Source organism: Lathamus discolor, chromosome Z (genome assembly GCF_037157495.1).
Source record: "Lathamus discolor isolate bLatDis1 chromosome Z, bLatDis1.hap1, whole genome shotgun sequence".
Lineage (NCBI taxonomy): Eukaryota > Metazoa > Chordata > Aves > Psittaciformes > Psittacidae > Lathamus > Lathamus discolor.
This window is the reverse complement of record NC_088909.1, coordinates 77,532,389-77,555,919: the sequence shown is the minus strand read 5'-3', so window position 1 is coordinate 77,555,919 and position 23,531 is coordinate 77,532,389. Positions and strand designations below refer to the sequence as shown.

Below are 23,531 nucleotides of genomic sequence, written 5' to 3'. Positions count from 1 at the left end.
ATAAATTAGACAATTTTTCTAGATACAGCAAAGCTGATCCAGTACTTTGGCAATTAGCATTTTACCAGATGTAACCTTAAGGATGCTTTCTTCGGTTAATTACTCCTGCACTTAAAGGGCCCACAACAAGCTATCTACATTGACAGAGTAATCTACTAAATCAGTTAATGTACTTCAGTCTTCATGTTGGTATCAAATATCTGATGTATAAATATTTTAAAATATTTTACATATATTTCCAATATACACTCAGACCAATTCCAGCTAATCATAACCAAATATAAAATTTATAACTTTATTGACAATATACTCTTTTTTATGGTACATCATGCAAACTAATTAAATCTACATTTTTAGAAAAGTAATCATTTGAGTATTTGCACCATACAACTTCTTTATTGAATTATTGCAAAGAAATCCTTGTGATATATGGAAAACATGCTTTCTATCTGCATACTTTACCCTGGAACATATCATCGCCTTTGATGACATAAAGACATGAATATTTTTCACTATGATCATATCTACGCAGAAAGATAACTGTAACATGTTTGATTTCTCTATATAAACACATACATTGACATGTAGTTTTATAAATCTCTCTGGGGAAGGTTTTGGAAGAAGTCTGCATCAGTTTTAAATGTTACCTTTTATAGTGCAGTGCCACAGGATTACTATTGCATATCATAAATAAATGGCAGTGTCAGTGAATTTTAAATACATGTAGCAGAAAAAAGGCATAAATATTATCAAGACAGACCTACAGATAAAAATTCAAGGCCAAGTAAGACACTTAGTGGGAAAGCTAACAATCAATGTAAACTTCAGTGTTTTCTACCGAAATAAAAAAAAAAAAAAGCCAGTATGAAACAAATAGAGTAAGACTGCATTCCAGTCATTTGGTTTTGGTATTAACCTCAAATACAAAAGAAATCCCCTTGGAAAGCTAATTTGGAAGTAAATATGCCTAAGGTGAAACATACAACTTGTATTAATCTCAGAACAGAATTAAGACCACTATTAAAATAAAAGACTGGAGTACACTGTTGTGCCTACGATTGGTGGGTGGATTTTAATTGACTTGAAGACTGTCATAGTCCTATTATCATAAAACCTGTAATGCACTTCCAGCATGGAGGACCCATCTGTGGCCACCATCCATCTGTTTAGACGTGATTGGCAAAGTGGTAGGGAACGCGCAGTGGCTGTCTCTGCCTGAAAGGAATAAACCACAGGATCTTCCAGTGAGTGCCAAAAACTTCTGAGAAGGTCTGCTGCCATGGCTTTCGGGGCTTCGATCTACAGAAGACAGCATTATTAGTGAAAGACAGCACGCCCACAGTGCACTTCAGTCAGCTAGAACAATGCAGGTTGGCTGGGGATCCAGTACTGGACTCTGATGAATTGTGTCCCAGCATCATAAATGCAGCTTTTCTTTCATTACGGCACGCAGCTGAGACTTAACTTTAGAGAACAGAAAATATCTGTGTCGTCAATCAATGGAAGGCAACTTTTGAAGCAGAGGAGAACCTCTGAATCAATTAAATGTATGTCAAGACACAGCAGAAAGTGTCTTTGATCTTTACTGTTGAAAGAAAATATAGTTCTACTGGCTTTGGAATGGGACTAATGTGAGGCTACTTTGTGTACAACCAATATTAAAAGATTAGTGAACTGCTGCTAGAGACAGGAAGTACAGAGAACACCACCACATAAAAACAAAGGCCCTTCAATTTCTTTTCTCTTTCACACTGTTAAAAACCCCAGCTAATCCTTTAGCTTTTCAGCAAATAAATGCAGAAATTTTATAGCACTTACATGTCTTCACAACAGTTTGACATTTTTTCTATACTTGTAGTGTCCTGTTGAAGAAAACACAATAAAAAAGTATTTATTTACAATTATTAACTGTTACAATGTCATTCTGAAAGCAACTAGGTTACATATTACTCGCACACCAATTAAACAGCTGTGAGATCATACATGCAAATTTACTCAGTCTGTTAAACGTTCTTCACAACGTGAAACTGTACTGTGTAGTTTTACTGTGACAGTACATAGCACAGAATGTCAACAAAAATGTACAGCATTATTACATTCAAAATTAATTCAGATATTACTATTAATGGGACATTTAGATGTGTGTAAGATAGACTCTTTTCACAAGCACTGATTCCAGACATGGTCCGCTGAGATAAACACAGAAAAATTTAGTAAAATGCACCTGTTAACAGATGTGGCATTTTTGAAAAGCAGGAGCTATGGAGAAGTTTTAAAATAGTGATTTTCATGAGTATTACAATGCAAACAGCACCGCTAGGAATATAGCATCAGTTTCCACAGTCACTGAAGGTAAATACCAAATACAGAAATTATTTTCTTAAAATGTAACAAAAACTAAACAATATGCAGAGTGAATGCATCCCTGAAGAAAATGGTAAATTAAATTCATACTTTTATGATTAATCAGTCACAAAGTTTTATAATCATAAAAAAACAATTTAAGCTTAGATCACCCCCAAATAAAGCTTTCAAAACTACCAACAATACTTTTTCCCACTTTTGCACTACATAATTAACAAAAAAGCCAACTTTTTTTTCATTAAACTCCAGCATTATTAGAATTTTCAATGCACATTCATAGCTCATTCTGTTCCAAAATCCCTTATGAGGTCCAAAATTCAGTAACTGAACTATTTCTCATGGTTCCATCTCCTTTTTACAGCAGCTTGACAATTCCCTTCACTGTTCATTGATTTAGGCATGCACATAATGCACCTGTCAGATTACACTAGCATCTCAATGAAACCAAGAACTAGTCTCCATTGTCCAAGCTATACAGAGACACAAGGGTTGCAGTTTAATTAGGCTGCAACTTCATTGTCATCTGGAAACACTACCTAGCAATAAAACCATACTGTGTTCCTCAATTATTCCTGCCATCAGGGCATCCAAGGACTAAGTAAACACAGGTATTGCTTCCACAACATTTCAGTGAGGCTGCAGTACCATCTTCATGAAATGCACCTTCTGTAACTGCAAAAATATCTCAGGTCTACAAACTATCATCTCTATCAACTCAAAGCTGTCTACCTGTTAGTAGAAAATGAAAATAACTTTGGTATGTTTGAAAGCAATGATTGCTAAAAATGCTTGTACAACAGCAACATGCTAGTCCAGACTATAATTGATTTATAGCTGTCAAAGATTTATGCTATCATTTCACTGAAGGAACCTTAAAGTAGCTTTGGGTGCAGAAGTAACACAATAAAACAACACCTTAAATATGGCTTTTTGCCATGTTTCTTCACACTGTTTATTCATTAACATATTCATACAGCTCTTTAAATAATATAGTTGAGATTTTTTGAAGATTTCCCAGGTTGAGAGTTGGGCATTATAATTGTTTTTGTTATCATGGCATGTTATCAAGACCTGGAAGATGCTCATGAGGGTCTGTCCCCCTCAAAATTTAACCCATTAAATTAACGATCTAACTGGAAGCACCAAAAAAGGAACTGCAGAACATGACTGAAGAAAAGACTGCCAAGCTTCCACATCTTTAAAACACACTAGGGACATGGAAATTGGATAGGAAGTCAAAGGAAATCCTTCCTTCTCTCCTTCTCTCCCTCCTTCCCTCTTTCCCTTTCCCAACATCTACTTTAGAATTCTTTAAAGGAATTGGGATTGAGCAGTAAACCCTTTGATTCTGGGATACTTTTTCAGAATTACAAAAACTTTATAGCCACATTTTAAAAGCTGTGAACTATAGCTGTGAACCAAATTCCCCTAACAGCTTCCCTCTGCCAACACTGCTGCCAAACAGTTGGGGTCATTTGAAATGTACTTGCATTTGAGAGTGAACTAATTTACCTTTTCATATGAAAGTTCACAGCACCCCAGGAAACTCAGTAGCCCCTCTAGAGACAAGAAAGGAAGGAAAGGGAGAGGACCCCAGTTGAGTTTTGGCCTGTTATTTAAGGCTTTCTTCCCAGACAATTTCTATTTCTTTCAGAGACTGGAGGATTAGAATAATCTTATCACTCTTCTGAATGACAAGGTGTTCCTCTGTTCATTAACACATCCCACAATGGCTTTCAACCAGAATACCACCTCTCCTGATTATGCATTTGATGTATACCCTGGTTTTGTTACAACGTCACTGTTACAGCCTAAGAGGCTTTGGCTGTCTGCATCTACTATCATCTTGGATTACTATTATCACAACTAGAAATCTGCTAAGATTCCCTCCCTATTCCCTAATGCTGATGTTAAAATCTTTTGGAGAACCAGCAATCATCCAAAAGTTTAAAATAAACTGCTATGAGCAAACATGACATACCTACTGAGTCCTAGTAACCTCTATCTCCATAAAATAAAATAAAACTCACAATTGCATACATGAAAAAACTGACTAACCCATAATTGATTAATTTCACATGATGAGTCATGTGGATCCCTGGAGTGATCATCCAGATTGGAAACAACTATTATTCCTACACCTAGTTATTCAGATACATACCTACTGATAAGCATCTTAAAGCAACCAGGAAAAACAAAATTGTACGCTCGTGAGAAAGGCAAAAGAAATTTAAGGAATTAAACATAGCAATAATTAAAAACACATCACTTTAAAACAAGTGGAAAAGGGTATAGGTTTCTGATTCCGCTGAGGGAATGAGGAGTGGCTTTTTGCTTTGAAAACACAAGTCTGCAAGAGCAGCTTGTTTACGGGACAACAGCTAAGACGAGGAATGGAAAGAACTATGTAAGAGCACTGACTGCATTCTGCAGACCAACTTAAGACTTATTTGCAAACAAATGCACCTGCATTAGCTAAAAAGAGGAATATATTTTTCATAGCTATATTTTGAATTAGCATAACCAACTGCTTGAAAAAACAGGCTTTTTATAAAGATCACATGCACTGTTTAACAAGCTGTGCCATAGGATGGGATTCATCATGAACTAATTTATCATGGAAGAAGCACATAGAAAAAATATTTTCCTTTTATTGATTCATGCTCTCCAAAGGAGAAGCTGTAATTTGTAACTCACAGGACTAACTCCTAAGAACGCAGTCATTATCTTGGGTTTGATTTTTCTGTGTTTGCTTAAAGTGACATGTAATCAGTACAGCTCTATTTAATACTTCCAATAGAAGAATGTAAGCATTGTGCCACACTTTCTTAATATAGCATTTTCAAATACTTAGTATATAAGAATCAGCAGGAAAATATGATAAAAGTGGAAAGAGGAGAAAAACATGTAACAAAATACTCAAAACTTGCAAGCCTTTCTGGATTTGCAGCCATTACTTCTATCCTAAAGTGCAAGACAACATTTCATCTAGCTGAATAATAAGTTTTTTCATTCCTTCTACCTAACATCCTTTAATTGTGTGTATGTAAATGACAGGTGATTATCTGAAGAATATAAAAATACTGAAAATCTCATAGAAAGCATACTTCATATTTCAGAAATTTTCCTTTTTGACATTAATTACTTTTGGATTTTCATTTTGCCATCTTTTAGCACTGTTTCCTTACATCTAGACAGCTTATATTATTAATTTTATCAATTACAATTATGTTCACCCTGAAAATTACTAGTTCAGTTTTAACCTTAAATCCCTAAATCAGAGAATTGTGTGCAAAATGAAAAAGCTAAACTATATTATTTCTAGGAACACTTCTACACTCCTCTGCGCGCCGATGAATTTAGTTGAACAGATTTCCAATGCATTGATCAGATACCAGAAAATGATTCAATGAAAAGAAAACCTCTGATAGTAAATTAGGAACACACCTACAAACAGATCTCTTTTCTTTGTTCTGTTTCAAATCCTTAGTGTGTCATGTGCAGATAGCTGCATGACAGCACGGCATGTGACAAAAGGTACTATTTTTCCTGATACTTACAAATATCTTCTTAGCACAAAAATATTGAGGCAAAAAAAAAAAAATACTTAGGAAGGCTAGGTGTTGACCTTCCTCACACAGAAGCCATTTTAATGGTCTGATGTCTAAATGAGACAAGCACTTTTAAAGAAAATGTACTCAGCACTCGGAACACTCGAACGTTATTATAGTTGCTTATTTTCAATTGGTTAAAGGTACTTCCTTCACTATTTAGAAAAACAACTAAATATACTAGATATTTACTGATAATAAATGTATAAAATAACTAGAACTGTAAAAGGACTTCCTCCTCAAGTGATGATCACAGAATATATTCTGCATTATATTTTGGCTCTCTGCGCAATATAAATGTCTTTGATTAAATTTTCTAATGTATGTTTTCCTTAATAATATTGTAAATAATTAATTTCGATAAAAGCATTCCCACTTTACCTAAAACCATGTAATGATTTAAAAAATGCAGACGAGATCTTTTGCCACTCAGTGTGCCTTACACTTGAATTTATCCTTAAATTTTAAATAGCTCAGGAAAGAGCTATTTTGAAATTTACTAAAACTGTACTTTAACAGTAAATATGTGTTTAAGACTGCCAGAATACATTTAACAAAATGTGAAACAAATTGCTAGTCTGATTGTGAAGAATAAGGTAAAAATACAAAAGACTTCATACAGTTAAAAAAATCCCATTCAAAGACCAGGACATCACGGATTCCTGACAACTTAATTTACAGGACTTCATGCAGTCGTCTAATAAAAGATTTACCTACAGGTAGAGACAGGAAATGGAGAAGGGATAAGAATAATGGGGAAGACACAGACAGGCAACATTAACATGAACTTGTTTTCTGTTACATCTCTAATTTCGAACTACTAATTGAGTTTAAGGGTTACACACCTTTTGCTCTCCCTCTACAATTACTTTATATCTTACACTTTGTTATAGCCAAGCAAAGAATATGTTTGCCTGGGAAGCCTAATTTCCCTACGAATCCTAATTTTTTCTGTGTTAAACTTAATTATGAGGATTAATAGTTCCTTGATTACATTTCTGCCATGTTTGAAAAAAACAGAAAAAAGCCCTTAGTATTTCACTAATCAAAACAGCATTTAATAGATTATCTGATTAAAGATATGATTATGAATAAGTTTAATTATAAGATACTTAAGAGACAAAAAAGCATTTTAGCACAACTAGATCACTTGTGCACACTATATTAAAACAGCAATGGATCAACACTATGAAATATTCAAAGAATTAAAAAGCCTTTGATTTTATGACTAGAACAACTGCAGTTAAATTTTCATTATTTTGCACTTCAACCTTTGTAAAAGTTTATCTGATTATACAAAGAATTTTAATTTTTTCACTGGCATTTTTATTCTTTGCACTTCATTTTTGCACTATACTATTAAAGTCAATGATACTCCTATAGAAAACTAATGGCTTGAAAATATTGTTTTGTAACACTTATATCTGAAAAAAATTTTTACAATTTCCATCTTTTAAAAATTTCCTTAAAAGGATGTTTTGTCCTTTTGAGAAGAAGATCAAAATGAATAATGTTCCTTATTACATGCTCACTGTAAGTATCAGTCACACTAAGTAAAATAGTTAATATATATGAATTAGTAAGTTTAAAACATTCACATGGAAATGGATCTGTTTACAAGTACGACAAAAAATAGCTATTGAAATGTATTTGGTACTTGAAGGTGAAAAGGAGAAACACTTAGCACTCAACATAGCACTCAACAAATACCGAGATTGTAAAATGCTTCTATGGGAAAAAAAATCTATGTTGTAGGCATCATATTGTGCACAAGACAGACTGTTGAACACCAGCTGTTAAACTATTTTCCCTTACATCCTCCCCAAAGCAAATAATGGGAAATTTCTCTCTACCACATCCACATAGTTCTGATGCATCAGGATATTGGCATATCACTGTACACCATTCAAACAGTTAATTAACAGGAAACCCAGGTAGCATTAATTAAATTAATAAAGTCATTGTCCACTTAGTTTATAATAATGCATCCACTATCTTGTACAAAGACCACATGGTATCTATTAAATTTATAAAAGCCCATCCATTACACAGTTCTGACTCAAAGAAACAATTACAAAATAATTTTAACAAAAAGTTTTTCTCTGCAATACTAACCACAAAAATCACAGAAAATCATATTAGATAGACATAGTGGTAAAATGAAGACAATTTCTTTAATTCCATATAAATACTTCGTTTGAACATAAGGAAAAATGAAAACACAAACTGGTTAGTGTTTGAAATAAAAAACAATCAAAGGTAATCCTTTAAAATTAGGGTTCAGATTAGTCTCTGCAAAGGATGCTGTTTAACTGAAACATCTGGTAGTGTTATGCTGAGAGACAGGCCTTTTTTAACTTTGGAAATGAGATTAGTAGATCAGTTATTTGTAAGTGTCCGAGTAATTTCTAATTATTTTATCTGGGTCACAGATAATCTGCTTTTACAGGGCTCCCACAATGACATCAGAGGATCACTGCTGAACTGATTATCCTGTTACCTTCCACCATCCATGGGAAGAGAGGATTTTCCTTTTGTACAGAGGAAGAGAAAGAAGTGGCTGATTGCTTCAGACAGGTGGCAGCCAACAAGATAAAGAATACAGATCTTGACAGGAAGAAAACTCACATATGGAAAAGGTACCAGCCTTATAAAAGGTCAGCAAACTGAATGCTTCTTCGTAGCGTATGGTGCAATTTAAAACCTCACTAGAGATGAATAAATATCAAAATAATCAGAAAAGCCATTTTTTAAAAAAGTGTGCCATATTATTTATTACTTGTTCTACAATAATGCCTTATAGATCAAATATAACTGATACCAGAATCTTACTGTAGAAATAGAAAGGTTGGCTTTTACCATCATTTAACTGTTGAAGTGATGTGAAAGACATATAGAAAAATTTTCTTAAAGCAAAAATGGAGCATGAGCAAGAATAACGGAAGTGCCAGGGCTAGTCTTGAACTAACATACACACAAGCATACTGACAGTTCCACCTTTTAAAAGCATCTTGAATTGCAGCTCTTTACCTCCTGCAATCATAAACCAGAAGCAACCTGTAGTTGATAAGATATACCTTCGTTAAGCCTGAATGAATAAATAGGCTAGTTATGCTTTGCGGGTTTTTTTGTTTGTTTGTTTTTGTTTTTAGGTAAATAAGCATCTGCTACATACAAAAATGAGAGAAGACTTCTTAAAAACTATTATGTCAAGAAGATATGTCTTAACAAAGAAAGTCTCTGGATATCATTTGACTAGCTTCCAATTAAACTTTATTATTTGATATGAGGATAACTACAGAAAAAAAGTAATCGAAAATAAAACTGAGTAAGACAGGTATGTCTAGGTACATAGACATGTCTACTTTCTTCTAGGTTAAGTGCACAATATTATTTTCTACATAAACTTCGCATTTGCCATTGCAATACAATATAATTAATAGCTATTTGCTGTTACTGTACAAGACAGTGGATGCCTTGGATTTTTTTTTGTTGTTGTTGAAAATTTAAAAACTTTCTGAAACGCAACTATCTCAAACAAAATTATAATTTATTTCTAAATAGTGAGTTTAATATTTATTACAAACCACCAAATAAAAAAACCCATCTCTCTACCTTCATGGAGTTTTTCTACAATAGGGCCATCTTGTTATCCTGTAGTGCTTGAGGCAAAAAAGGAATAATTGTTTGTGAGAGTACAAGCAGCTAGAAGTAGTCTGACGTAAGGGGTATCAATAATTTACAAAAACAAAATTATATATATTAGTAGAACATTTAGTTTTTGTAGGGTGTAACTGACAAAAATATCTTTTGGGTGGGGATTTTCTAGGGTTTTTTGTGGAGGAGGGGTTGTTTGTTCGGTTTTTTTGCTTTGGACTGTTGTTGCTTTCCTTGGTTTGGGTTTGTTTGTTTTTTTTTCACTTACTGGTACATGCTAAGCTTGCTTTTCTTTGTTGAGCATTGTCATTAGAAAATATCATGCTACCTGAGAATGTGAGAATACAGGTTCCTTTCCATTTAAGGAATATAGAATTAAAATTTTTCCTACAAGCAGTGGCAGGGAATAGAGGACTGGTAAAACAAGCACCAAGTATGGAAGATAAGCAGGCCTTCAACATAAATACATTATCATTTTGAAAATTACATTAGACATTGCTTTCTTCATGGGTGAAACTCTTTTCTTCTACCCAGTTCTCTAGAAACATGAGACTTGTAAGTAAGAAGTTATGTTATTGTTATGCTGAGGTTTTAGGAATATCTTCTTAGGATCCTACAGTTTCTAAATTAGGATCTTAAATTTCTCCGTATTTCAGAGACTTATGAACCGGAAAGAACTGAAGCGCTTCTGTTTCCAAAGTATCCAAATAAAAGTTCCCCAAGAGCAATCTGAGGTACATGCTGTAAGAAGTGTTAAAATTCAGGATGACAATGAGCCAAAACAGAGCTTGGGAAAGCAATTGCAGAAGGAGGATGAAAAGAGCTGTGTGCCCCTTCTGCTAGAAGTGTATTTCACATATGCTAGTTTCGAGGGAGAAAGCACTAATCTCATATACAGAGGCTACCTCAGCTGCTCCCCTCTTCATTGGAACAATTCATGTCAAAAGTTCCTCTAAGGACAGTTTTTGCCAACCAGCTGTTCTCTCATTGTAGGAAGTCACCTCCCTTGCTCTTTGGCTTCCTGAACCTCCAGATGAGCTATGAACAGCCTTATGCTAATGACACCCTAACAGTGATACCAAATAAGAGGGGTGGTAAATGCACTCAATTACTACATGTTAGGCAACTTGCTCTGTTAATCACTTTCTCAAGCAGTAAGTAGTCTTAAGAACATTGTCTGTGCAAGGGCCAAATTTGAGTACACAAGTTACAAAATTTTCACTTTTACCAGAAATCACATTTTTTACAAGCATCTTGGTATCTGTCAAACACACATGAAATAGGATAACAGCAGATTACATGCACTTTTTTCTTAAAGAACTTATACAGTAGATACTGGTATAACCTATGCAAGTCATGCAATTCATAGGCACAGAAATCAGTCAAGTGCACAACACTGAATTTTTGAAAGTGTCTGCAACACACAGCAGAATGTTTCACCTGTACTTCATAATGTGCTGCTTTGCTCTCCTGTCTTAGCTATTGCCCTGTTCCAGAAAAGCATGCTGGAGTATATTCACTATATCCTTTCTATTGTATGTTCAGTTGGGCAACATTTTTTTACTTTAGAAAAAAATTACGAAAGAGGAGAAAATGCCAGTATTTCCCCTTAAAATCTTATAAACAACTTCTGCTCATTCTTATGTTTCATCAAGCTATCACTCAGATGAATTATAGTAAAGAGCAACTTTGCTTATAAAATGCTGTATACTTAGGTGACTTAATGCAAATTAATTCTATATATTCAACTTTATCTATCTTTCTGGAGTAGAAAAAGGATAAACTTCCATAAAGACAAAGAAACAGCACAAATGCGGTGACAGTGACGAGGGTAGGTATCACATTTCACAATGCATGCTACATTCCAATCATTTACATTTGAGCAGAGCCATTCAGACGTGGAAATCAACCATAAACAACGAAGTAGGAAGCTACCATTCCAGGTCCCAGTTACTTATTACTCATAATGCTAAAAGAGGACAAACAAGTCTGTGATTTCTTTATCCCAAGTTGCTTCTGTAAGACTGACAGTAAGTAGAGCACATTCTATATATGTACTGAAAGACCAAGAACTGGGGATTTTTTTCTTAACATGCACATCCAATATTCCTGGAAAAAGTCACCCTTAGCTTTATATTACTTAGCTGGAAAAGAAACTATTGGCTTGGTTTTCAGAAGTTTATTTAATGACATAAAGCAGGTTTACCATACAGGCAATCGGGATGTTTTGCTGCAAAAATGATCAAAGTTTCATAGGTCCTGAGTTTATTTCCAGAAATATGATATTGGCAGCATTTGAAACATAGGTAAATAATATTAAACCCCTACAACCCTGAACTTGCTGGACCCATTTAGCAATAGTATGTATCAGTGGAAGTTTAGATCACAGAGATGCAATGCTGTTTCTTACTATTAACAGAAATCACTTTTATCCACGAGCTGTGGAACTAATCTTGTCTTGATGTCAAACTGCAAACACAGGCATAGAGCATGAACTAGGAAACTGTTTATTATCTGTTTTCCTGTAAAAGCACAAGTAAGAGCTGCCCTGCTTCACCTTTTCAAAAGACCCATGCTCTTGTCCACCTCTCCTGCACACATCTCTGGGCAGCCTCGGCAATCACTGATATTGTTGCTCTCAAGAATAGCTATGGATCAATCAATATAACATGAATGTTTTAACCGCATATCTATACCTTCAAGTGTTTGAGTTTCTTTTAAATTAACCTCAAGTCTGCAGAATTATACTTCAACAATTGCGTTCTGCTGTTAAATGAATTTTGATCTGTATCTTTTCCTAAGTTAGGTTTAATTTCACCATTAATTAATTTTTTAAATAGAGCTCATTTCAGTTGCAATTTACTCAGTTCATGCAGGAAGGTCAGACGTTGAACAATAACTCCAGCATAGTACACAATAAGAACATTGCTGTCTCTTAGTGATCACGGTTCACTGCTTCCACAGGACTTGAATGTTTTCCACGCTGTGTGCTCAGCACTGTGGGTGGGTATACCCAGTTTCTTTGTTTCCCTATTCTATGCATCATAGGCATGTCCTTAGGGAGCCTGCAAAGAAACTACTCACTCATCTGCTGACTTTTCCTCTGCCATTTCCATTGGCTAGCCAAAGCTGTTAGTCAGTGCTTATGGAGGAAGCCAATCCCCACACTACACTGCTGACAATCAAAATCATCTGTATAGAAAGATTTTCTGACATAACTTGCAGACTATGCACAACCTCACCAAACAGATTGGGTTTTGTTTGATTGAAGTCTGACTAGTTGTTCCCAAGTAGATTTCCTCAGAATGACTCCATTGTTTATTCTTGTCAATTCTATATTAATGAAGAAAGGACTGAAAAAGAAGAAGATGATTGTGCTGCTAATATGGAAATGCTTTGAGTGAGGGACGACCTAGATGACCTGTGTTCTTCAATGAGTCAGTGCAACTGCATCCACATGATGTGAATGAGTTACCGTTTGGAGATCCCAGTAATGGATTTCTACTTCCCCATCAATCCCAAACTGAAGAACTTGTCCATATAAGGCAAGCACAATAGCCCCTCCACTACAGGTAGGGTGCAGTAGGATACCCTAATGCAGAAGAGCTGTACTTTCCAGCAACTGCCTCTCACAGTCCATTCATATCCACAATTATTGTGGTTTATTTGCAAAGTTGGGCAAACAGGACAAAACAGAATATACAGGCATACTGCAGCTCAGCAACCCACAGAATTATGATTTCGGCACATAAAAGGAGGCTGGACTTAAAAATGTAATTAGCTGACATCTGTTCCAGGGTAGTAGCCAGCTTAGTTAAGTGTATAGTATGTACTTCACAGCATATAATGCAACTGACATAGAACAAAAGGGCTTTACAGGACTTCATAAGAGTCTGCAGTGGTGGTAGCAGCCTGGCAGTGCTAAGGCTCAGAACAGTGAAAGAACATACTGCCTGTTGCAGGGGCAGCACAGTTTGTGTTCTGTGTCAGAACAGAAATGTCCCAAATTTCAGGCGTATCTGACAGAACAGGGCTCAGTCTCAGAGCTTTTATCTCAGCTAAGAGTAGCTGAATAAATGCTGACGTCCACTGCCAAAATTTAGTCCAGCTTCTGGCAGGACACAGAACAGAATGGTAGACTTAGGTATTGTTCCTTGTTTTCTGCTGCGTCATTTCTGTGGTTTAGTGTAGTACTGATCCCATGGCTTTTTGTTCCTTCTCAAATACCCATTTAACAGAGACTAAAAAAAAATCCTTATTTCAGCATCTGAACTCTAAGGCTCCCTGTGTTTCTGCCTCTCACACTACTGGGAGCGAGGGCGAGCAGAATTCAGATGTGTGCACCACTTCAGCTAGGTACCCAGCAAGGCACTGTATCAGATTAGAAAGAAGTCCCAGCTCTAGAGGACACGAACACTAAGGTCGTGTGCCAGCATTTAAACAGGGAGGTGAGAACCTGTCAGCAAGATCCTGGAACAGAAACCAGGCATGCAGTGAAGGGGCACAAAGGCAAATCTGTAGACCTGGGGGTTGACAGAAGTACAGAAATCAGTCTGGTAGAGCAGCTGGAAGATGGCAAAAATAACACACAGCATAGCTACAGTCACACAAAGAGCAGAAGGCAGTAAACTTTTGTAAAGGTAATACAATAAAACCAATGAGCAATGTTATTATTTTATCTAACAGAAGGAAAAACTATGCAGTCATTTTTGTCTTTTATTCTGTACAATTACATTATATAGTTAGGAGATTTTCCATTATGCACCTACAAAGGTTAATACTGTGTAAACCCTCATAATCCCAAAATGAGACCTCAGGCAGATCTCAACCAGTTGCAGTGACAAAGATGCTGTCATCTTGTACGTTACTGTCTTTAAAAAAAATTTTGCAGGCCAGATCATACACCTGTTTAGACATAGACAGATCCAACTACTGTACTCTCTCCATTCAACACTGCAGTACCTCAAACAGTTGCATGGATTCTCAAGATAATTAAGGAATTCACTGCTAGTGACGAACTTCTAATGTACACAACAGGATATCACATCAACAGACACTTGTTTCTTGTAGATATGTGCGACATTACGAAATCCGTTTAACTGGAAAATTTTTCCATGTAGAGGATTTTTTTTTTCTGTACGTTTAAATACAGAATATACACTTGGACTGTAAATTCTACTTGATTCCATTCCACAGTTTGGCAACTGAAGAGATATAAATGTAAGCATATTTATTAAAATACTTTACAGAAAGTCTGTGTTCTTAGAATGTGTGACTTAACACAGACCCTCACTGTCACAAAGTATAATCGACACCAAGGCACATGAAAGTTTAAAATAAAACCAAAAGTCAAAACCCACAAATACATACCTTGTAGACTGCACAATTCCAGGACCATGTATGGTTTTATTTTACTAATATAAATCGGGAAATTGCCTTGATAGGTGAACTTTATTAGATACTTGTTAGGTGGCTTTTTCAGACTTCCTTGGAAACAAGAGTTTTGACAGATCACAAACCAAATAGACGCCTCAGAGTACAAGTGGTTTTCCACTCTTTCCTTACATGCAATATACTTTCCTGCTTTTTTAAATTTTGTTGAAAATAAAACTAATATATACTTCTAAAAATAGATACTTACAGTGAAAATACCCATAAGCTGAGTGTAAAAGAGTCCACTTATTCCACCTAACATTATTATACCCATGAAGGCAGATATTCTTAGGAGAGCAAGTTCATGTCTACATACAAAAACATCCTATAACAAGACAGAAAGAAGAAAGAGACTTTAGCACACAGAAATCAATTTAAGTCTTTGAATCACGTGGGGCTAGATAAAAGCTGTTCTCAAAGACTTACAACTAAAGGCAAATACTGGATTTTTTGAGCTACATTGCAAATTGATACATTTATGGGCTGAAATTATAAACCAATAGTCTTTTATTTCTTGTTGGGGAGGGTTTGCAGGTTTTCAAAAACCTCATTTGGGTATTTAAGGTTTGAGAATAGAGCATGCTCAAATGGGTTACTTCTGAATCTTTCATTTCAAACTGTGCCAGACTGCTACAAAAAAAAGCATTCTGTTAAATACTCTGATTTATAAGATTCCTATACCTTGGCTCCAACCCACAGCAAATTTAATTTTAACATCACATCTTTCAGAATAAAAATAACATTCCTAGCTTGACTTTTAAAGATGATACCTACAAAATCTGAGTACTTGTATTGGATTAGTCTCACTGTAACGCTATTATCCAACATAAACTTCTCTTCGTATTTTAAATTTTTGCCTTAAGTAGATTATTTTAACTTTGGATATGGGTGCACAACCAAGTTGTCTCAGGGTATAGGAGAATACAAACTTACTGTATCACCTGCTCTAGAAAGCCTGCTCTCACCCAGCAGAAAATATGAAAAGTGTAAGACAGTTTTATAGATCTTTTTCAAAGGTTAAAACACCTTATTTTTATAACAGGAAAACATTTGCACATGGCAGTTACCGTAGGTGTACTGCAAGTTCACATCTCATCTTACCCTTTGATAATAACACACCCATTCTCTTATTATAAGTTACGATTATGTTCTCAAGGCTCTTTTGAATGTACACATCTGTTTTCCCACTTAGAAAAGCCAGATCACAGCAGGAAACTATTAAAACTTTTCAAGTATACTTTAAATTACAACCACAACATAAAAGTGAACTGAAAGAGGGAAGAGAGTAAAAAAAAAAAAAAAAAAAACCAAAAAACCCCAAACAAAACACAATTGAAAAACACTGCTTTTGAACTTCCCTTCTTTAAGTTCAGTGTAATGGTTAAGGGTTTGGGAATACTGGGGTTTAATTAAACAGAAAATAGTTAAAGCAAATTATATTTAGTAAAAAAGTCTGATTTTAGATTTAAATTATTTCCATGAAGGTTCAAAATATAAACCCAGGAAAAAGGTTTATGCAGAAAAAAAGTTTATGCTGTCTACTAAGACTATGAAGAGAGCTGATGTTTAACGAACAAGAAGAAATCACTAGTTAAACAGATAAAACAAAAAGCAAATCCCACCATCTTCTGGGAACTGGTAAGCCAGCTCTTGTTAGTGTTGGCCTTTCTTGCTGTCTATAGAAAACATATGCTTCATTTCAATTTCTTTTTAAACTCTTCTTACCCAGTTAACAAGTTAATTCAAAATTACAGTAACTCAAAATAAAAGCATTCATACTAATTTTTGTTCCCCTATCCACCACCACGGTAAGACACAAGTTCTACTAGCTGTAAAATTCTTCTCATAGCACAGAATTAGCTAAGTTCGGAAAGACCCCTTAAGATCATCAGGTCCAACTGTCACCTCAGCATTGCCAAGTCCACCACTAAACCATGTCACGAAGTGCCTCAACCACATGTTTTTGAACACGTCCAGGGACGATGATTCCACCACTTCCCTGGGAAACCTGTTCCAATGCCTGACTGTGCTTTTAGTGGAGAAATTGTTCCTAATACCCAATCTAAATCTTTCCTGGAGAGCTTGAGGCCATTACCTCTTGCCTTATCACCTGTTACTTGGGAGAAGAGACCAGCCACCTCCTTGCTCCATCCTCTCTTCAGGTAGCTGTAGAGAGCAATAAGGTCCCCCCTGAGCCTTCTCTTCTCCAGACTAAACTTCCGTTTCCTTAGCTGTTCCTCATCAGACTTGTGCTCCAGACCCTTCACCAGCTTCATTGCCCTTCTCTGGACCTGCTCCAGCACCATAATGTCTCTCTTGTAGTGAGGGGTTCAGAACCGAACACAGGATTCGAGGTGCAGCCTCACCAGTGCCAAGTACAGGGGGATGATCACTGCCCTGTCCCTGCTGGCTGTTTCTGATACAGGCCAGGAGGCCAGTGGCCTTCTTGGGTGCCTGAGCACAAGTTGGCTCATGTACAGCAGCTGCCAGTCAGCACCTCCAGGCCCTTTTCTGCTGAGCAGCTTTCCAGCCACCCTTCCCTAAGCCTGTAGTGTTGCATGGGGTTTTGTGGCCCAACTGCACATGTGGACACGGCACTCTGCCTTGTTGAACAAGGTTCACCTTCACTGGTTAATTTATCATAAAAGTTTTAACATACTCAAACTCATCAGAAAACGGTGAAATGTAAGAGAACAGTTCCAACAGCAAAGTTACATTCTGGATCTAGCATCACACTTCCCATTAGAAAAAAGTCTGTAGCACAGCTGCTGGCATCCCTCCAACACTCTAAGTTAGGAGAGTTCCTTCTTTTGAGCATCACCTTCATCAGAAAAACATAACCACATAATCCAAAACATGAGAAAGGAAAATTCTAGTGTAAAGAAGGCAGACTGCATTTTGCTCTTGGCCCTCCTAACCTACATTAAAACCAGAGGTACAGAAAAGATGTTTCATACTGAAGTGAAGACCAAGGAAATACTTTCTTTCTTTCTTCCTTCTCTCCTTCCTTCCTTCCTTTTTCCCTTCCTTCCCTCTTTCCTTCCTACTCTTCTTCCGAAAAGCATCTACTGGAAAAGACTGGGAGTTGCCGAAGAGGCAACATCACCAATGTTTTTCCAGCCATTACACAACCCAAGGGGAATAAAAGTCTCCAAGGCAATGATGACATGGAAATCAATACTGGACCCTCACCTAGCAATCCATACAAACAGAACAGCATTTTTTCTATATGCATATATATATGCATATAGAGTATATTTGTATATTTCTATAATATACATATATATACATATATACATATATATATATTTCTATATGAATATATATATTTGCATATAGAGTATATATGTATATGCAGGAATAGAGTCTTTTGGTAATCAGATCTTAATAACGGAGATCCTTTCACAATTCTGTATTGAAATAGAAATATGTGACTCCACAAAAATAGATACAGTTAAAAAAAAAAGAAAATTAATTCACAGAACACAAGCTGCATTCTAATAAGCCCTTTTGCAGAGATATTTATAATTAATAACAACTGATGTTTATGTAAAGCACTTTTTGATTCAGGACTATTTCAGTTCTACTAAATGAGTAGTTTTGCAGTCTGATTCATGAATGATTTGGTTTGAAGTGAAAATAGGAATAACACTCTGACTCCAAAACCAATTGTCTACATACACTTCACTCCAAAGTGATAATTCTGAAGTCTTTTCAGACTAGAAAAGATTTCAAGAAAAGGCCATACAATCTTCACATAAAAATGACACTATCAATATATTTTTAACAAAAAATTATCCTCACAGTTGTTCCTATATTTTTCTGTACAGAATTTACTTTCTAAATCTAATTCAATATTCATATATTCTCCCTATAACTATACATGAGGAGAGGAGGGTTAGGTTGTTTTTTCAAAACACTGAGAAGGAAAATTCTGATGTGCTTTACGTTTTAAAAAAATTCTCACATCCTGCAGGTCATGTAATGGACCTAAGAGAGAAAAGGTTTCCTTTAGGTTTTCTTTACAATATAAATGGATTTTGGATAATACGTAATTCCAGATTCTAATTATTATTATAGCTACTACATAATATTGAAAGAAATAGTACTGTCAATAATCTCACAAAGGCTAATGAATACTTTCCAACACCACTTATTGGAATTGAGAAAGCTGGGTCCCAGACAGAGCAGACTGATATTGCTACAATGCTTCCTCAATGATCTTTCCTTCCCCCTATACTAACGGAGACCAGAACTCTCTAAAAATCAATTTGATAAAACTAAATCAGAACAAAGAGGTTTAGGTTTTCATAGGTCAGTGGGTTTTTTAAGACTCTGTTTTAAAAAAAAAAAAAAATCTTTTGCTTAAGAGATGGAAAGCCTTCTATAAATCAGATAAAATATACTACCAATGCATTTATTTTTGCTTCTACTCAACCAGCTGTGTCTTGAATCTTTGCCAGCACAGCCATAGTAGACAGCAACTGTATATGTAGTCATGAGAAGACTAGTATTTATCCTTGTCATCTCTCTACCCACAAGATTTAATGCTTCCTAAAATATACAGACTTCCTGACCTTGATGTTTTTTATTGAAGATGCAAAATTAAGAATGTTCAAGTTTTAGCCTCTTAAAACCACCAAAGGTAACAGAGGAACTCATATGCTGGTTTATTTGTATTAGGTATTTTTATTCTGCTAGGATCTCCCACAGACAATTTAATTACCATTTCCCTCATTCCTAGCAGTAATTGTACTCCTCCTGCTGGACAAATAGAGGCAATAACCAAAATCCATCTTTCTGACAGCGTACCAATTAGAAGAGCCAAGAATACTATGAAGCAATTTTCTGCTATAAAACCAGAGCTGAAAGATTGTATCTCTATTGAAAGGGCTTCCCCTATTAGCTTTAAAGCTATCACCTTTACTTCAGAGCACTTACCAAAAAATGTTACTTAACCCTTTTAAAATAAAACCACAAGTTTATATTCAGAAGGAAATACTAGCATGCATACTGTGATCCTTACTTTCATAATGCATTAATCAGTACTGTGATTATTTCACAACGGCCTTAAAACCAATTTTAATTCTACTGCTTCTGTGTTCTGTACTATTTTATATCCAAAGAAATAAAATTAAGTTGAAGGCACACTGCCAAAAACCTCACATGTATTTTTAATGATCAGGGATAAGCAAATTCCAGATGGCTGTTTAGAAAAAAAATATGCAGTTCTTTGAATCTGTGCTAAACACTGGCCCCTCTCAATTGAGAAAATGTAGCCTCTTGGCTACATCCTAAATTTCAGCTAAAAGCAGCACTTCCAGGAGAGGTAGAAGGTACTTCAGTCTCTGGAATGCTATGGTACATCAGTATTAGCTGATATACAGACTAAATGAAACTTGCAGCATGCTTGCTTAAAAACCTACCTAATAGTAAGCAAATCTTTTCAGTGATCCTGTTCATTTGATATCAAAATTACACAATTCTGACATGTTACTCTGTGACACAAAGTTATACGGCATTGTATCCTTAGCAACACTGTAAAAAAAAAATGCTCAATGGGGCTCTGATGACATATTCCCAGCAGATATATTGACTAGACAACTAAATAAATTCAGAGCAGTTTCACTGAGAGAGACATCCTGGCACTTGAAACCTGCGAACTCTGTGTACAGGAAGCCTTCAGAATACACAAAACGTAAGATCACTCTGTCCAGAAACACAGTAGGTTTACTTAGTTTATGTATCAAAAAAGAAGTTTACAAAACTACTGAAGCAAAGGCATTTACATTTAGTTACCTTTCAAAAACCTAAGAAATTTTACTTAGATGACAGATTTAATGACTAATAGAGAAACTGCAATTTCATACCCCTTTTAAATTGGACACAGCTACAACAAATCAAAGTAGCTCCTTCAAATCGCACAATGCCTGTAAAACAATGTAAATATGAAAAGCCCATCTGCAACAAACTGGAAACAAAGTGAAAAATGTGAGCACTCCATTTTAACTGACCTATTTTACAGGTCTGTCTCAGTTTAGAGGGCAGTGTGTATGGAAAGATGCTCTGAGAAGACAGCAAATTCTTCTCTTTTCCTTATTTTTAGAGTTCCTTAAGCCATTTAAAGGGAAAAAGGGAAATACACAGATGGGAATGAAAAAAAAAAATCCTTTAGAAGTTATTTAAAGAGCGATTTGCAAAAATTCTTAACTTTGGTGTATTCCATGTAATAAAAAGTTGGTCTCTATCAACTTGCATATAACATTTATCAGTTCTGGATGGTCAAAGGAGTACAGTCTTTGACACATCATCTTCACATATGCTTTCTTCGGAACATCAAATCCACTGCAGACAGACAAGGAAGCAAACAAGACTGGAAGGCTATGTATGCCCCATTCTTTTCCAGAAGTTGAAAGCTGAAAATAAGTTTAATACTCTTATTTCATACCATTTGTAATACAAAATAACATAACAACCTGAAGTTGTTCAACAAAATGGAAAAAGGGGTTTACCTTACCCATAACCAAAAGACAGCCTCCAGGAGCCTTGAAAGATGGGTGTGAGATCACCAGCAGAGAATATGCTGGGATGTCACATCAATGTGGAATAAAAAAAATATTCAGCAATTCAGTACTTGGAAAAAATCTCAATAAATTTAGACTACACTACGAATTTCTGGGATGGTCTTAGACTCTTCACTTAAGACATCTGGAATGTTATCTGATTTTTAGTATATTTTAAACTTGTTTTCTAGTTTTTTTCTTTAGGGTGCTTGTTTTGTTACAGACCAGTACCAATACAAAGTCCATTTTAGATTCTGGGTAGAAGTTTTTACATTTCTTTATGACCAAGATCTCATAATATTTGCTGTTCTAGCATTTTCACGCCTTCAGAAATTTTCAAGCAAACATCCGTAAGTCCACATTCTCCGTGTGTTCAACTGCATTTTACTGATGACAAAATGTTGAAATATGATAACGTCGTAGAATTCAATTAAAAAAAACCCCACAAACTCAATTCTCCCTTAACCCACATAACCTTTTGAAAGCAACTCAAAATATTGCTTCAAAACCAATGTAGTTTTTAGTCCTTTCAGAATAATTGTGTTTTTCTCCTTTTTCTGGCAGTATTAATATTTTTATATAGAGACTTACAATAGATACATACTTTGCAAAAATTTACTTTGGAGGAAGTAAAAAGATATTTGAATAAACGTAAGGCAGTTATCTTGCTTCTCCCCATTATTCAGTAATATCTTCTAAAGGAACCTAACTGATTCTGTCCTCCTTTCCTAGATTTCTAAGAAAACTAATGTTGTGTTTTTAACAAACAGAAACCATATGCCCTTTTAGAAAGATATTTTGTTACTTACTGCAAACCAGTTTGCTTATTTAGCATACATCTAGTTGAACTCTCTTCACTGTAAACAACTGAGCTAGCAGAAGCATGTGTTAACTATATACCAAAATAAATTACATTACAGCACAAGCTACTTACTCACTTTGTAAAGAAAACGGATTCTTACCCAATTTTCTTTTTTCAGAGGCAAAAAGTAGTAGTAATGGCAGAAATCAAGTATGAGTGTATATGAACTTAGGATCTGAGTGTAGAAACACAGCTGTAAAAACAGCCAATGATTGTCTTCACCAACACAATTATTAATCCTGTAGAGAAATAAAATGTATAAAGACAGAAATATAAAGACTTTAACAGTGCAGTTATGATATTGCGAGTAACAGAAGTTATAAGACAAACATAAGAACTACTGACTAATCACTCCATTCTTAGTAAAAATTTTAGACATGGCAGTTACTATAAGGAGTGGTTTCCTTACACTGCCACTTGAAGTGTAGGTTGCATTACTGAGATCACTGCTTAGAACAGAAGACATATTTCTCTCTATCTTCATATAGCAAAGATACTCCCACAATTTTAAGTAATACTCAAGTAACAAAATTGGGTTTTAAAAGTCTGCAAAATTTCACGGTAATATGCATTATCTTCAGCTACTCTACACATTTGACTGGTTGTGAACTATACCAAGTCCAAAAACTGGAAATGCAGATGAAGGGTTTGAAATAAATGTCATCGCAAGATACCTCAATGACAAATAAGCGTGACTTGGGTAGGAGCCTAAGACACAGACAGGCATCTTTATTCAGAAACTCCTTCTGCAAACTCCAACATGAATGAGTAAAGGAATCACCACGATTCTAGAAATAATGATATTCAAACCCCTTGAATTCTAGGTCTAGTCTGCTTCACAGAAGTTACATTGATGCAAAAACAATGGTCAGGGTGCAATTTCATACAGACATTCTTGGCACAGTACCAAGATAAGGGATAATAACAAAAGCACTATATTGGCACAATTTTCTGAAGTAGCAATTGACAAAAAGGATACTTTGAAAAACTACTAAATCAACATAGAAGGATCCTAATGTCAGTTGTGTCCTCTGCAGTTTT

General features: G+C 35.4%; 1 protein-coding gene across 7 annotated transcripts in view; it reads right to left on the bottom strand.

The window, feature by feature from the left end:
• Positions 1-281: 281 nt before the first annotated feature.
• ZDHHC21 (zinc finger DHHC-type palmitoyltransferase 21) overlaps positions 282-23,531 on the bottom strand; it is a 34,920-nt gene continuing 11,670 nt past the window's right edge. For 5 of the 7 annotated variants that reach the window (XM_065663318.1, XM_065663313.1, XM_065663317.1 and 2 more), the window contains exons 6-9: positions 22,567-22,729; positions 15,274-15,390; positions 1,819-1,862; positions 282-1,299 (exon numbers count right to left, since the gene is read on the bottom strand). In XM_065663318.1, coding sequence (XP_065519390.1) covers positions 1,167-1,299; positions 1,819-1,862; positions 15,274-15,390; positions 22,567-22,729 — 457 coding nt within the window. In that variant the 3' untranslated portion in view covers positions 282-1,166. The remainder of the gene's footprint in view (positions 1,300-1,818; positions 1,863-15,273; positions 15,391-22,566; positions 22,730-23,531) is intronic. The other 2 variants (XM_065663319.1, XM_065663320.1) reach the window with 2 other exon arrangements.